Source organism: Orbicella faveolata, unplaced genomic scaffold (assembly GCF_042242905.1).
Source record: "Orbicella faveolata isolate gen_17 unplaced genomic scaffold, um_ofav_v1 contig_24, whole genome shotgun sequence".
NCBI lineage: Eukaryota > Metazoa > Cnidaria > Anthozoa > Scleractinia > Merulinidae > Orbicella > Orbicella faveolata.
In genome coordinates, this window is record NW_028301552.1 from 33,366,185 (window position 1) to 33,383,226 (window position 17,042).

General features: G+C 40.3%; 3 protein-coding genes and 1 long non-coding RNA gene across 4 annotated transcripts in view; 2 read left to right on the forward strand and 2 right to left on the reverse strand.

Annotated features, from left to right (window-relative positions):
* Positions 1-17,042, forward strand: part of LOC110056200 (pantetheinase-like) — a 51,798-nt gene that overhangs the window by 14,284 nt on the left and 20,472 nt on the right. The window lies entirely within an intron of this gene.
* LOC110056017 (XIAP-associated factor 1-like) lies at positions 515-2,492 on the reverse strand. Its single transcript, XM_020762453.2, has one exon. The coding sequence runs from the start codon at positions 2,278-2,280 to the stop codon at positions 1,303-1,305; it is 978 nt and encodes a 325-aa protein (XP_020618112.2). The 5' UTR covers positions 2,281-2,492; the 3' UTR covers positions 515-1,302.
* Positions 4,573-6,306, forward strand: LOC149111365 (uncharacterized). Its single transcript, XR_016208198.1, has 2 exons — positions 4,573-5,309; positions 5,847-6,306. It is a non-coding gene; the product is annotated as an uncharacterized LOC149111365 (long non-coding RNA).
* Positions 15,202-16,578, reverse strand: LOC149111366 (uncharacterized). The gene has a single exon (XM_089292849.1). The coding sequence runs from the start codon at positions 16,348-16,350 to the stop codon at positions 15,346-15,348; it is 1,005 nt and encodes a 334-aa protein (XP_089148975.1). The 5' UTR covers positions 16,351-16,578; the 3' UTR covers positions 15,202-15,345.

Genomic DNA, 17,042 nt, shown 5'->3' on the forward strand with positions numbered 1-17,042 from the left:
TACTATATCTTGACTGAGTCAGATTACAATCAAGAAGGACGACAAATTGCCAAGAATGACTATCGAGTTTGTCAGCGTAATTTCGCTCGCCCTCCTAATGGTGGTGTCCATCGTTACATTTTGCGTAATCAATATCTCCCTCGTTGTGCTGATTATGCTGTCAAGACTCGTGCATTTAGTGGCTGTAATGATACCTGTACAGCCGAGAGCGGATCACAGAGCTCCAAGGTTTGGAAATCGACCGCGTCCACAGGAACACGACGAATAACTTTATTGAGAAAGTAAGAGAGCTCATTTTATTTGGTTCAGTTTAAGTAACTCTGCCGAAATGCCTTACGCCTCTTTTTTTTTTTCTCATTAATTTTAAAAGTTTGTACGAGAAAAACGTATATAGTTTTTGGGTAAGATCAACAAGTGATCAAAACTACCGGAAGTAACGCAACCATCAAAAAAGTCAGATTTTAAAAATGTTGTAGCAAAGCTAAAATCGTGAAAAGAAGATTGACCATCGCAATTGTGTTCACAATTTAATAAGCAATTGGAAATAAAGCTCAAAAATATATTATATTTCAGGGCTTCATCGGGATTCGAACCTCTGCGTTAGCTAACCAATATTGTATTGGTCACTATTAGAAAGCAAGAAAAAACAAACTCGACTAGCTAATGTTTACATGCGTACATAAAAATTACACCTAGGTGCACGAATTATTCAAACTACAAACCACCGTCTGTGTTGTATTAAATATTCCTTCATGTTAACATCTATTTTTTATTTTTATTTATTTATTATTTTTTTATTTTCCGCTTTGGGTCATCTAGAAATTCAAGACATACCGCCAATGAGAAGATGTGTGCGGATTCAGACATTTGGAACGGGGTCGATGTTTCGATATATCGATATCAAAAGACATGAGTAAACAAAACTGTTGTACATATGTCATAGTAATAGCCGCAGCCAACTAGAACTTAATGCCCGCATTTTATTTCGATTGTCAGCTTTAAATCTTAATGAAGAGGAGCGAGTAGATTCCAAATATTTGATATAACAAAAGGCTTGGATATGCTGATTTAGGCTTTTTTCACAGTTTTTGTAGGTTCACTGTAACTTAGTACTCAAAATTGATGTCTAAAATATTATCAGTTTATTGTAAAATAATGTCAGAAATCCAAGGGTTTCCGATAATATCAAACGTTTATACCTTTTTCGACATCAGTTTTAGGTAGTCTTAAGTCTTCAATAAACATACCAGTAATATTTAGGTGCTACAAAATTCGGTCGTTGAATGTCTCCTCCTTGTGGGATCAAAGATTTCTCATCATTTCAAATGGCCTTCCTCTGTCTTCGAGGTCGCGAAAAACGTTCGCTAGAATATAATACGGAAATCCCCTGAAAGAAAAATCATCGAACGAATATTCCAGGTTGTCTCTTCTCTGAGCGCTCGCAAACCGGAAGTGGGGTAGATTGCTGCCGTAGATGTTCTCTTCTCTCCGGGAGCGTGTGGGGTCCACAGTGTTTTCGCTTTCTTGGCTGCATTCCTCTTGGTGTTTCATTAATCTATCTGAAGGGCACAGTTCGCCACAGATTTCACACGGCAGAGCAACAATACTGTTTCGTTCTGCTTGAGCTTCGCTGGGAGCTTCGTTGCTGTCATGCGAGACGGAGTTTGAATAAATATGACCACGTCTTTCGTGATCGTCACTGCTTCTTCCTCTTGTCGCTGCGATCTCTTGGAAAAAGTCATCGTCACCCTCTACAAGAAGAGGTATTTGAGAGCCCTGGCTTTCCTCTAAACACTGGCGTTGATGAACATCAATGTTTTCATGCGGGATTAAAGATCCGCAGAATTCACAAGGCAAGATAGCACACTTCTGACTAGCGCCTCCATCGCAAGATTTCTCGTGATTAGGAAGATCTCTGATCAAAATGTATCGACTGCAATTGTGATACCATTCCGTCCTTGATCCACAGAATTCCTGATGTTCTGGCATTTTTTCTCTCGGCAGGGTTATTTCACAGTACTGGCATGGAATCGGTCTCTTACCGCATTCGTTTGCTAGGTGATTCCCTTCCTCGCTTCTCGTAGTTTTCTGTCCACATTGAATGCAGTTTATTTCTGCGTGGTTTTCCTTGAAGTGCTCCTTCTCTTCGCTCCTCAACACTGTTTCTCCACACAAAGAGCATATCTGAATATTTCGTTTGCAGTGAACGACATGCATCTGGTAATTTTCGGAAGGAACGTGTCTCTGACAGTTGTCGCATTTCACTTCTCTTTCGTCCATGTCTGTGATTTCTTCTTTTGCTGGTGAACAACCGTGATTGCCTTTACATTAAAATACTTCCAATCAAACTGCTTGGTCATTGCTGGTGACTCGTATTTATACTTTGCATTAATTCACTCAAGATCTTTCGAAACTGCTGGAAACATAGAGATCCAGAAGTAGCTAGAAGTCACCAGAAATTTCGCGAACTTTCGGGTACGCGCTAGTACCCAGTGCCCCAGGCGAATTTCGTTTGCCATAACTTCCGGTTTGTCAGTCTGTTGGCGCGGTGTTGGCCGAGGGGAGATTTTTATTAAGTCCACAACAAGCCTTGCTACATACTCAAGAAATAATAACACCAGAAATAACAGTGGTCCATTCCGTAATACTTCAGTTTAGCGTTTGTTTATTCTTGGAAAATGTTTTGACAGTTCTAAATTTAGTATCCTATTATGTACTGCAATAATTATCGTATTTCATTAAGTCGTGGGGATAAAAAATTCGGTGCTACAACAAGAGTCACAGTGTAGTTTATAAGCTATAGGGCGGGCAGGTGGGTAGAATAAAACGTTCCTCTGGGCATTATCCTCAAACCGAGAAAGAGATTTGATGACGTTCTTTTGGCAGTACCGGCTCCACTGCACTTGGTACATCAAATTATTCATGTGCTTCGTTGACTTATATGCAATATCGATAATTTATGCCCAGCAAATAGTCTTTAAAAATACTACTTGCTTGTTTAATAATGACAATAATAAGTGAAACAGAGCTGGGATTACTAACCTAGGGATAGAAACTAACCCCAGGCTGATATGAAGTTTGAAGTCTCAAACTCTACATTGTTGTTCTTAAGAGTAGCAGATTGCATGGTGTCGTCATTTGACTACAACTACCAGAATTCCTTTCGTTTTTTATTTATCATTTAAATTTTGAATTCCCAGTGGGGTTTAAATAACAATTGCCCTAATTAACATAAGAAACAGAGAAAGTGAAGGATTCTGGTAGTTGTAGTCAAATGACGCCATCATGCAAATCGCCTATTCATTGGGACAAAAAACAATGTATGTATAACAATTAAATAAATGGCTAATCATAAGTCACATGTAGAGAAAGTCAAGCATTAAAGGTTTAGCACGGCAGAAACAATGGCATCTTTTCCTATGGGAAAAAAAATGTTCTTTCTGAATAAGCAAAACATTTTCATTGTTCCTGACATGCAACACAGCTGCCATGCAAAACCTCTATTACGACCCATTTGTAGAAGCACTATCAAGGAGAACAAAATGTATGCCCCTTAGGGCTAAACAATTAACAGCCAGTTACCTCAGAGTGGTCAGGATGAAACAAAAAAACTAGACACAATAATTACTGTCTTAGTAAAAAAAAATGTTTTTTTCTCTTTTCCCTTGGTTGCAAGGGAGGAAGGAGTGCTTCAATCCTAATAGAGGAGAGAGTGACTCAAATAATGAAGGTGGTATTCAATTTATTGACAACAAGACACATGGCTGCGTGAACTCGGGCTTTCAATATTGCACATCTGGAGTTATCTTTAGGGGACTGCCATATTGCGATTATCACTGTTGTCACGCAATTTCGTTATTGCTTGTTATGAATAATTCTACTTGTGTTTGTTTTTGTCTGCTGAGTGTAATGAATGTTGTTATGGTACTAGAAAACAATCAAAATAATACATTACCATATAGGAGTAGGTTCCTACAAATGCCAAAGGTTGAAATTCAAGGACTTTTCAATTACTTTGAACGCCAAGTTTTAGATAATTGAAGGACCGCTTTTGGAATGGTTTGCATAAGCAATTTTATAATTGAAGGGGTGAGTGCAAAACCATGCTAAGTGACGATTTTGTGTGTGTGTTTTTTTTTTCCTCAAAAGTGCCTGAATTTTTGCATGTGGTTTTCAATTTAATAGAAAAACATCACCCTGCATTTTTTTTCGCTGGTTTGCTCTTCGTTTTCGAGAAATAACGTATGCAAAAAAAACCTCCGTTTTCCTGCGGCATCTTTTGGAGATCTTTTGTTGCACGAGAAACAAAAGAAGTCTTTTGTTAGCTAAAGTGACGCTTCGCTGATTTCATTGTTCAGCTAAAGTGACGCTTCGCTGATTTCAGCTAAAGTGACGCTTCGCTGACTTCATTGTTCAAACGACCAAAAGAATATCTATGTCAAGTGCGTGTGGTAAACAAACGTTTTCAACATAGCATGATTTCCATTGACTAGTTCTGATGCAAAAATTGCTTACCTGCACTTGAGGCTTGGCAAATAACTGGGCTAGATATTACACTAGCAGCTTCTAGAAAAGGTTAGTTTGATTCTCATGATGAGGGCAGAAATCGGTCGAGAAACGACAACCTACTCTCCATTCGCAACGAAAAATGTCTCCGTCATTGCTCCGGCTGAGACGGCATATGATTGGTCGAATACTGTCACGCGAACCGTGTCCAACACCGCCTGTGCAACGTCATGGATAGTAAAAAAGTCTTCTACTATGACAGCAACGGCTTGCAACGGCTCGTGCCATGATGACATCCGTCAGCATCAACCAATCACAGACATCGTCAATCCAAAGGGACTTTCCCTGAATCCGACTGAGGCCTCTAAATAATGTGGAAAGTTCAAACTTCCACACCACTTTAAACTGTTGGTGATGAGTGCAGTTCAAAGGGTTGAAATTCAGGACGATTTCAAAAGAATTTTCTAAATTACAACCAAAGAAATTCCAGGATTTCACGCAGAATCAATCGGAGACATCACTTGCTATATCTTGACCGAGTCAGATCACAATCAAGAAGGACGACAAATTGCCAAGAATGACTGTCGAGTTTATCAGCGTAATTTCGCTCGCCCTCCTCATGGTGGTGGTGTCCATCGTTACATTTTGCGTAATCATCTCCCTCGTTGTGGTGATTATGCTATCAAGACTCGTGCATTTGGCGCTTGTGATGATACCTGTGCAGCCGAGAGCGGATCCCAGACCTCCAAGGTTTGGAAATCGACCGCGTCCGCAGGAAAACGACGAATAACTTTATTGAGAAAGTAAGAGAGCTAATTCTGTTTGGTTCAGGTTAAGTAACTCTACCGAAATGCCTTGCGCCTCTTTTTTTTTGTAATTAATTTTAAAAGTTTGTATGAGAAAAACGTTGTATATAGTTTTTACGTAAGATCAACAAGTCATCAAAACTACCGGAAGTAACGCAACTATCAAAAAAGTCAGATTTTAAAAATGTTCTAGCATAGCTAAAATTGTGTAAAGAAGACGTGACCATCGCAGTTGTGTTCACAATTTAATAAGCAATTGGAAATAAAGCTCAAAAAAATATGTATATTTCAGGGCTTCATCGGGATTCGAACCTCTGCGTTAGCTAACCAATATTTATTGTGTTGGTCACGATTTGCAAGCAAGAAAAAACAAACTCGACTAGCTAATGTTTACATGCGTGCAAAAAAATTCCACCTAGGGGCACAAATTATTCAAATTACAAACCACCGTCTATGATGGTATTGAATATTCCTTCAAGTTAACATCTTTTTTAACATTTTTTTATTTTTATTTTTCCACTTTGGGTCATCTAGAAATTCAAGACATACCGCCAAAGAGAAGATGTGTGTGGATTCAGACATTTGGAACGGGGTCGATGTTTCGACATATCAATATCAAAAGACATGAGTAGACAAAACTGTTGTACATATGCAGTAATAGCTGCAGCCAACTAGAACTTAATGCCCGCATTTTATTTCGATTGTCAGTTTTAAATGTTAAATCAAGAGGAGCGAGTAGATTTTAAATATTTGACATAACGAAAGGCTTACCGGACGTGGATATGCTGATTGAGGCTTTTTTCACAGTTTTTGTAGATTCACTGTAACTTTGTTCTCAGAATCGATGTTTGAAATATAATCAGTTTATTGTAAAATAATGTCAGAAATCCACGGGTTTCCGATAATATCAAACTTTTATACCTTTTTCGGCATCAGTCTTTAGCTAGTCTTCAGTCTTCAATAAACATACCACCATTATTTAGGTGCTACAAAATTCGGTCGTTGAATGTCTCCTCCTTGTGGGATCAAAGATTTCTCATCATTTCAAATGGCCTTCTTCTCTCTTCTCGGCTTGTTTAACCGTTAACCCCGTTTTAACCTTAGTTCAGTATTGCGATCGTCACGGCTGTCTCCCGGGGGGAGGGGGGCACTCCCTTCTGTGCGGCCCAAAGGCTAGGGTTTTTCAGCCGTTTTGGTCATAAATAGGGTATCGAGTTTGGTCTTAAATAGGGTATGGTTTTAGCACTTTAGTCTTGAATTGGGTATGTTTCTTGGAAGAAGCTACTTTTTCATTATTATCAATAAGACCGTCAACAAAAGCCCTTCATAACTCAATTTTAGGGCAACTGTGCCGGCAGTAGCGGTCATAAACTGAATAGGGTATCAAATTTTTGGCCAGGTCATAAATAGGGTAGCAAAAAACGCAGATTTTGGTCATAAATAGGGTAAGGGTTTTGGGAAGTGGAACGCACACCCCCATCCAACTTTTCTGGGAGTAACCCCCCGGGGACTGTCTTCGCGAACCTCTTCTCGGTCTCGCGTGTACCCACGTGTAATGCGCGGGCTATTAGAACGCCCCAATTTTTTTTTCCCGAGAAACTCGTTGTTTACGAACTATCGATTCTGAGAAAGAATGATGGCGGAACTTCAATGTCTTTTTATGGTGTTATGACACATGTTTCATTCATTCACAATTGTCCTTCAGTTACAGTAGTGGCTAGAGTCATTTGATAATCTTTGCTAAAGCACGTCTCGTGTCACGAGACACGCCACATATACTACGATCCACCATGTGCTTCATGCGGCTATCAATCACTGCAATGAATGTGTTAGCTCCGGGTTAATTGAAGAGAATGAGTTGCATCAACGATTTCTGCTAAGGATGTCGGTAATTCCATAGTAATGTCTGTTTCATGCATGTCCGAAGAAAACCACGGCTGTGAAAGACGACGGCCTTGAACAGCAACCAAAACTCTGTCAAAAAACAAACAGCCAAAATTGAAGTTGAAATAATCATTCTTCGAAAACAAAAATCAGCGGCTTATATCATTAAAATGAGGTACGAACAAAATTCACTCGTGTAAGGCACAAACTGCAATAACAGACGCAAAAGTTCAAGACCTGAAAACGATAGATTAACTAACTTAGCCAATGGCAAATAGAATTTATTAAACCAGATAAGGGGTTTTACAAATTTAGCCTGTTCTGATATATAGGCCGATTATATTATTCCGTGTTGCGAGAAGCTAAAGATTAATAAGGCTTCGTCCACACTAAGCCGGAGGAATATGAAAACGCAACAATCATTGGTCATTTTGGATTTGTGCACTTTGGATTTCGATCAAGGAAATGACATTTCGAAACGCTTCGTTTTCAAAATGTTTCCCGTCCACACGAAAACGAAAAGCTGACGTTTTCAGATTCCTCCGGTTTCAAGAGCGTTTTCGAAAAGCTCCGTTTTCGTGACAGATTAGTGTGGATGGTAGGCCTGACTGTAGAAATAAATCTGCGTTTTTAAATTTTTTCGGGCGTAGTGTGGAGGGGATCTGAGATGAGCAGCTTGAGTTCCTCAGCAGCAGGTCTTAATTGTTCAATATAATGGCTGGATAATGTTATTCACCGGATAAAGCACTATCCAGTGGCGTGGATAGCGCAGTTTGTTTTGTCATCTCTAATCTACTGGGCCGGGTTGTTCAAAGCTCGATTAAGGTTACAGTATACCTTCAGGGGTGTCTCGTGCGCAAGCGATGTAGCGCGTGCAGTTTAAGCTGTAGATACCTAAACCCCCATATCAAATTAAAGCTTATGGAGCTGGCTATCAAACTATACCAACAATTTTGAAAGAAAATGAATTGTCGAATTTTTCACGACCACTAAATGCGAGCGCCCGAATCACCTTTCGAAAGCTACAAGTCAAAGCGAATTTTGTTTTTCGCCAATTTAATTTTTTCCTCGGTTTCAGGGCCCAAAGCGCTTAAAAACCGTGTCTGCGTTTTGGCATATTCAATTGCAGTAAAAAGTTACAGAACATTTTCGAAATAGGATTTAAAAAATGTGGAGTGATCGTACAAAAATCGCTCTCGAAGAAAAAGTATTTCGAAATCAACAATTCCCAGACACGCTTTTGTAGTTTATATGTTAAACTAGCCACTGTCCAAATTTAAGAGCAATTGAACAAATTCCCTTTGAGTTATAACTCTTTAAAGAGTCTGCTTCAAGTTAAAAAATTTAGTCGAGAAAACAGCGCTAAGAAAAATTTTCTGCTTCGCAAACAAACTCCGCCCACAAACGCCTTCAACTGGGTTCTCAGATAACTAAGCCAATCAGTGCAGGGAAAGTTTACTACCGTTAACCTCCTGGTGGAATTTACGCGCGAATCTCTAAAAAACTCTTGTGTTTCGCAATGCGCTCAAGGAACCGAAGGCAGAGAGATAATTTTTCTGTAGCTCGGTTTTTCTTGAAGCTGGTCTGGCAATATGGGGAAGACTAAAAAGGATACGAACGCTAGAGTGGCTGAGCGAAGGAAACAAACAAAAGAAAGCGCGGAGAGCAACTGTGCATGGATAATATTTCAAATGGTCTCAATGAGTCCGACGATTCGTCGATATCGGACTCATCAGAAGAGTCTCTGTCAGCATCCCTGTTATTGCTGTCAAGTTCCGAAATTTTTACAGAACCTTTCTTTTCTCTTACCACGAATATTTGCCCGCCTTATACGATAACTATAGCTTCATCCGCGTGGCGAACTTTCGCTTCTTCACTCATTGATGTATTTTCATTCGTTCTTCGCTGTTTTCGCTTTTTCGAACTGGTCCATGGTTTAAACGTGGTCTATGTTTACTTATAACTTAATAGAGACACGCCTAATACCAAAAATCCTGGGTAGTCAGAACAACAATGCTGATTAACTGAGTAGTCAATTCGTGACATCCATATAGGTATATTCCCGCGAAAATCGTCTCGGTTGATTGCATACGCGCCATAGGGCTGTCAATCAAGAGGTAAACTTTTACTTCCGGTGAAAACGTAAAACCGCCATTTCTCCGCCAATATTTAGCCTTTTTCAATTTGTTTTTCAGAAATTAGAGATTATTCTTCAACCACTATTTTGACCCAAAAATCCAAATTTGAAGAAAATTGCTGACCCGAAGGTATACTGTAACCTTAAGTTAACCCAGGTTAAGCGAGAATTTTGATTTGACTTTGTAACTTTGCGGTGAGATTTTCTGTTTTTATTGTTTGGCCTTCTGTTTTGAGTTTGAATAATCTCAAAATACACAAAACATGAGCAATGAAAAACATTTGTAAACAAGAAAATTATACGGTTTATACCGTTAACCGCCTTCCGAACAACCCGGCCCTGGATGGTGATTAAACCGTGTATTATTCAACCTTTGAAGAACTAACCCAACTGTTCCTGACGGCTTTTGGAAATGAATCAAAATTTCGCAACAACTAGTTTCTCCTCTGTGTTCACAGTTTCTTACATATTGCGTATTTAAGTCGCTATGCTGGACGAATAGGGTAAACACATGTTATCGAGGCGTCATCGTTTTCGAAAAGCTGCGGTTACAAAGTGTTTTCTGTTCAAATTTCTCCGCTTTGATGACCGTTTTCAAAAAGCTTAGTTTTCGGTGGACAATTTCTCCAGTAGTGTGGACGGTAGTCCTCAGTGACGGATCCAGACTTAAAGCTAAGTGGGCGGGGGGGGGGGGGGGGGGTTGATTTACTTGCCCTGCCGGCTTTTCTTCCTTCAGTCATTTCTTCCCTTTTTCACCCAAAATAAGGGGGGAACCGGGGCGCCCCAGGCCCCTCCCCTAGATCCGCCACTAGTCCTAACAGGCAGAGATAAATTGAGCTGCGTTTTCAAATTTCTCCGATGCAGTGTGAACGGAGCCTAAGCCTTTGCAGCTGTTCAACAAAAACACTTCTTAGAACTTGGAAATGGTAATACCAGTTCGGAGATTCCTAAAAAAATTCCTAAACCTGCCAACATTAGACGAGGCGGTAGACAGTCAACAATTTGGCAGTACGTAATTTTTTTTCTAAAATTCAATCATTTCCAGTTGAACTAGAATGTAGTTGAATTGACTACGAAGCAGATTGCGGAGGGAACTGTACAAATTACTGTTTAATCGTATCCGAATTGATAATTAATTAAACGATTTGCCAAAAAAACATACGATTTTGGGCTGACAATATAATTATGAGCTAACAGTATAATTCTGAGCTACTAATTTTAAAAAACCTTCCTAACAAGGCAAGTCTATAATATAGGAGACGACTTGCACGCCTCCAAATGTCGGAACCATCTTTCCCCTCGGTGAAAAAAAAAAATACAATCGTGATAACAATTGGGTGACAGGCCTACACAACTCTTATCCACGTGTAATAGCCGCTTTGAGAGTTTTGCTCGAACCAGTATATCTTTGAGGATCTGCCCCTTTTGTATGCTACGATAGGGGGATCTTTGAATATTTCGTTAAGCAACAATCCTGTCCTTAGGAGGACATTTCACCATGGTTTCCACTGTTATATTATCCGCGTGTAATTTGTAGAGTTTGACACCTGTTTTTTGCCATGTGCTAGTTTTTTTGGAACATTTGTATTGCAAGATATGTTTTAAGCTCTCTAAATATTAGCTCTGGAGGGACAAAGTTTGAAATATTCCGTGAACATGTTGGTTACTTGCATTTTGTATTATTACGCCGGGCCCGGCTGTTTGATTAACTGTTGCAAGTTATGCTGCTTCTTATCACAGGTGTCATATTTATCTTTGTCCGGCTTCGCCAGAGATAGCTGTAGCTTTCCTTGTGGAAAGCTATCAGTCTGTCTTAGATAGACGTTCTTATGTTTCTTGCATCAATTTCATCGAGCTTTTTGTCCTTCCAGTTTGTAGGTTCTGGAACTGCAAATGTAAATGTTCACGCGCAAATCTGTGGACTGTTTTGCGTGTTGTTTATGATATTGTGTGGTTTTGTTCAGGCTAAAAGCTCTGAATTTAGGAGTTCTTCCTATGATTGTTCAACCAGCTCCACGTCATTGCTTTTATTTGCGATGTTGTCAGGTTTTCTTGAGACTGTTAATAGTCCCTGTTTTGTTAGGAAGCTATCTTAAGGTGCCTAATCTCAGAAGACACGATCACAACGCATTTTCCTTGAAAGAAACAACAACACATACAGGCTAACCACGCGACAATCTCGCACGGCCCGCAAAACTGTAGCCTGCAAACAGGCTCCCGGCGAGGACGGAAAAAATTTTGGCGAGCGCGAAACAGCGGAATTCGCTAGCAAAACTGCTCTTGATTTAGCATGTCAGTCAAAAATAGCAATCACGTGCACTTGAAGCAAAGGTTATGCGTGACACGTACAATAGCCTGCGTAGCAAGCGTTTCTGTGGGGTGCGGGAGCAAAGAATTACAGCGCGAAAAATGGAGCGAGTAAAAGAGGGGGGAGGGGGAGCGCCCCCACCCCCTTCTTTGTTTGTTTGTTGTTTTTTTTTTTTGCCTCTCGCCCCATTTTCCGCGCAGACAAAACACCGAAAATTTTTGCTTCCAAACCTAACGGAACCGCAGGCCACACGTACAATAGAGACCTTAAGCAAACACTTGAGGCGGTTAGGTGGAGGCGGCGATGGCCGCGCGGGAGTTGGGTTGAGACCGCCTCCTCTTGGCGCGAAATTAGAATATTAAGCTTTCGTAGAAGCGGCGGCGAGCAACGGCTGTTTTGCTTTCGTTTTCAGTTGTCCAATTTGACTTTGTTCGTGGATTTTACGAGCAAAATGGCAACTTTTCGAGAAGTCCGAGACCTTCTAGCTGTTGCATGCTTTGAGGACATCATAGACGAGGATGAATTTCTGTTGCTGAGGGATCTACACACGTCGAAAAATCTTTACTTTCCTTACGAAGACTGAATCAGCCTTTTCTTTACTAGTGCAACCAAGGTCACTGGCCTCTGCCTCCTCCCATTTTTCTGATATTTCTTCCATCAGAATATCCATCTCGCTATCTTCGATGTCAACTCCACTCAGTTTCGCCTGACTGTGATGTTTTCGTTTCGCCTTGAATTTGTCCAGTAGTAGTTTGAAATGTTCCTGTACGTTTTTCCGCTTCACCTGCAATTTCACGGAGGTTTCGTCATTCAGACGATCCGTTATGGCATTCCATACTTTTCCTCGATCTACAGTCCTTGGTTTGAAGATCCATGGTTCTGAAGTTCTGACTTCTTTCGCTAGGATCAAATCCATGATCGAGCTAGATGAGAGAAAACAAAAGCTTTTTAAAAATAGGTCCTGTCTAACGATTCACCTTTCGGAAATATTCCAAAGTTATAGAGACAAATTGGAAGAACAAAATAGCATTTTGTACCAGCAAGTACTTGCAATCTAAAGTTTTAAAGTCTACAAGACGTGAACATCACTCGGAACAATGTGAATCCAGGAAACTCACCCATTTCTTTTGCTTTTCTCTCCTTCGCTTGCCATCTTTCTTCTTCACTCACACCTCCAATGTGAAGTGAGATTTTCGCTGTAAAGCAAACGAAATATCAAATATTTGCAAAAAAAAAATACAAAGAGACGTGTCAAAAAACATTTTTTAACTTTATAAAAGAGTTTCTGTGTATTTTAGGTGCTACAAATGGGAAAATAAAGCGACCGTCTCTCGAGGCGGCCAAACCTACCTTTCTCGCCGCCGCCACTGTTGGAAGACGCGGGCAACACTCAACGTGATTATGCTAATTAGCTCGAGAGAGGGAAATTTTACTTCCGGTTGGCGTCCACCTCGCCGCCTCCAGTATTTGCTTACCTCGAAGGGAAATTCCCGACCATTTTCGGCGGTTTTCATTGGTTCACTGGATGATTGACTGTAACTGTAAGTATACAGGTGGTTAGCCTGCAGAACCGCAAATCCGCTGAGGCCTATAAATAGCGTGGACCGGTCGAGTTTCCGTAACACGGCGAGTGGGTGCCTCAAGGGGTTGAAATTCAGGACGATTTCAAACGAATTTTCCAAATTACAACCAAAGAAATTCCAGGATTTCACACAGAATCAATCAGATCGCAATCAAGAAGGACGACAAATTGCCAAGAATGACTGTCGAGTTTATCAGCGTAGCTTCGCTCGTCCTGCTTGTCGTGATGTCCATCGTTACATTTTGCGTGATCAATACCTACCTCGTTGTGTTGAGTATGCAGTCAAGACCCGTACATTTGGCTGTGATGATACCTGTACAGCCAAGATCGGATGAACAGAGAGCTCCAAGGTTTGGAAATCGACCGCGTCCGCAGGAAAACGACGAACAACGTTATTGAGAAAGTAAGAAAGCTCATTTTATTTGGTTCAGTTTAAGTAATTCTACTAATATACTCTACCCCCTTTTTTCTAATTAATTTTAAAAGTTTAGCTAAGTTTGTACGAAGAACACATTGCATATAGTTTGAGCGTAAGATCAACAAGTAATCAAAGTTTTCGGAAGTAACGCAACTATTAAATTTTCAAAATGTTGTAGCATAGCTAAAATTGTGAAATGAAGGTGTAACCATCGTAATTTTAATCGCAATTTAATAAGCAATTGAAAATTAAGCCCAAAAAAATTAAAAAATTCAGGGCTTCATCGGGATTCGAACCCATCCTCTGCGTTGAATTGTTTTCGGGAAGGAGAGAGAAATGTCAACCGGAAATACCCCTGCGCGCTGCATGTCAAGGCCGAATGAGCATGACACTTCTAATGAAAATTATGTTCCTTGTGTTCTTTAACATAAGGAATATAATTTGCATTAGAGTCATGCATCATTATGTCATGCATCATTAGCTTGATCACATCTAACTTGAAAACATCTAATTTTTTTTTATTATTATTTTTCCGCCTTGGGTCATTTAGAATTTCAAGAGATAGCGCCAGTGAGAAGATGCGTGTGGACTCAAAAATTGGGAACAGGATCATTGTTTAGGATGAAAGATCCATTTTATCCATATGTCGATATAAAAAGACACGAGTAGACAAAACTGTTGTAGTTGTACATACAGTGTATTAATAGCTACAGCCAACTAGAGCTGCAAATGCCCGCATTTTATTTTGATTGTCAATTTTAGATATTAATCAAATTAGGAGCAAGTAGATTTTAAATTTTTGATACATCAAAAGGCTATCCGGTCACTTCGCTCGCGATCCATGGCTAGATCACTACAAATCATTTCGCACCAACTCGCATATAGATTGTTCCTCGTTCTTTCATCCACTGAAATGCCAAACTCGGTTAGCGGAGGTAGCGAACTCGGCCTGCGTGGAGCGATCTAACTTTTGGTTGGAGTGAACTGACTTGGAGCGATCTGACCATGGAACGAAATGAGGCTAGTTCGACGGGGATGTGCTGATATAGGCTTTCTCACATATTTTTTAGGTTCACTGTAACTTTGTACTCAAAATCGATATCTAAAGGATTACCAGCCGTTATTGTAAAATAAGTGTCAGAAATTCACGAGTTTTTACCTTTATCTACACCAGTCTTAACTAAGCTTCAGTCTTCAATAAACACACCCGTATCCTCATGTAGGAATTTTTTTTCTTCATAATTTCCTCACGATAAAAGCTCAAAGCCATTGTTGCACCCAGCTACATCGGAGCGACTGTATCAATTTGTTTTGGTCGGAGCCATGTTGTTGGCTTAAACAGTGAAAGTTGGACCATTTTCTTATGGGCTGAGAGGTATATGTATATTTAATTATTTTTATTTGTTCCTTTAGATGTTACAACTGTCCGACGTCTTTAAAAATTAATTTATTCGACTGCGTCCTCTCGATCTCTCCAGCCCACCCCAACTGCGGCCCCCCTTCCCCACCCCTCCTCCGAAACTTTCGGTATCCAGCACGATGGAAAAGACTCCAGGTAAATTAAATTTTCAAATGACAATTTATTAGTCCTCACCAACAGCTTGCTTATTACAGACAAAAATGTCTATCATTAAGGATTAAATTTACATATTTAAGAACTATTACTTGCATCCCAAAATAAAACAATACTGTTTGTTTTTGTAGTCAATTGTGGGACCAAACATTTCTCATCATTTGAAATGGCCATCTTCTCACTCCGAGGTCGCGAAAAACGTTCGCTAGAATGTAATACGGAGATCCCTGAATGGTAAAATCATCAAACGAATCTTCCAGATTGTCTCTATTTGGCGAATTTCTCTGAGCGCTTGAAAACCGTAAGTGAGGTAGATTGCTGCCGTACAGGTTCTCTTCTCTCCCGAAAGCTATGGGGTCCACAGTGTTTTCGCTTTCTTGGCTACATTCCTCTTGGTGTTTCATTAATCTATCTGAAGGGCACAGTTCGCCACAGATTTCACACGGCAGAGCAACAATACTGTTTCCTTCTGCTTGAGCTTCGCTGGGAGCTTCGGTGCTGTCATGCGAGACGGAGTTTGAGTAAATATGATCACGTCTTTCGTGATCGTCACTGCTTTTTCCTCTTGTCGCTGCGATCTCTTGGAAAAAGCCATCCTCACGCTCTACAAGAAGAGGTATTTGAGAGTCTTGGCTTTCCTCTAAACACTGGCGTTGATGAACATCAAGGTTTTCAAGCGGGATTGAAGATCCGTAGAATTCGCAAGGCAAGGTAGCACACTTCTGACTAGCGCCTCCATGATCGCAAGATTTCTCGTGATTCCGAAGATCTCTGATTAAAATGTATCGACTGCAATTGCGACACCATTCCGTCCTTGATCCACAGAATTCCTGATGTTCTGGCATTTTTTCTCTCGGCAAGGTTACTCCACAATACTGGCATGGAATCGGTCTCTTACCGCACTTGTTTGCTAGGTGATTCTCTTCCTCGCTTCTCGTAGTTTTCTGTCCACATTGAATGCAGTTAATTTCTGCGTGGAATTCCTTGAAGTGCTCCTTTTCTTCGCTTCTCAACATTGTTTCTCCACACAAAGAGCACAGCTGAATATTTCGCTTGCAGTGAACGACATGCATCTGGTAATTTTCGGAAGGAACTTGTCTCTGACAGTTGTCGCATTTCACTTCTCTTTCGTCCATGTTTGCGATTTCTTCTTTTGCCGGTGAACAACCGTGATTGCCTCTACATTAAAATACTTCGAGTCAAACTGCTTGGTCATTGCTGGTGACTCGTATTTATACTGTGCATTATTTCACTCTCCTAAATTAGATTGATCAAGAACTTTCGAAACTGCTGGAAACATAGAGATCCAGAAGTAGCTAGAAGTCACCAGAAATTTCGCGAACTTCCGGGTACGCGCTAGTACCCAGTGCCCCAGGCGAATTTCGTTTACCATAACTTCCGGTTTGTCAGTCTATTGGCGCGGTGTTGGCCGAGGGGAGATTTTTATTAAGTCCACAACAAGCCTTGCTACATACTCAAGAAATAATAACACCAGAAATAACAGTGGTCCATTCCGTAATACTTCAGTTTAGCGTTTGTTTATTCTTGGAAAATGTTTTTTTTTTCCAGCCTTTGCACTGAAGAAAAAAAATTAAACGATACCCTCTCACTTTTGCCTTTGTCATGAGCTTGTCTTAGTCAAGTTCACAACGTGCCATGATTGACAGTTCTAAATTTAGTATCCTATTATGTACTGCAACAATTATCGTATTTCATTAAGTCGTGGGGATAAAAAATTCGGTGCTACAACAAGAGTCACAGTGTAGTTTATAAGCTATAGGGCGGGCAGGTGGGTAGAATAAAAAGTTCCTCTGGGCATTATCCTCAA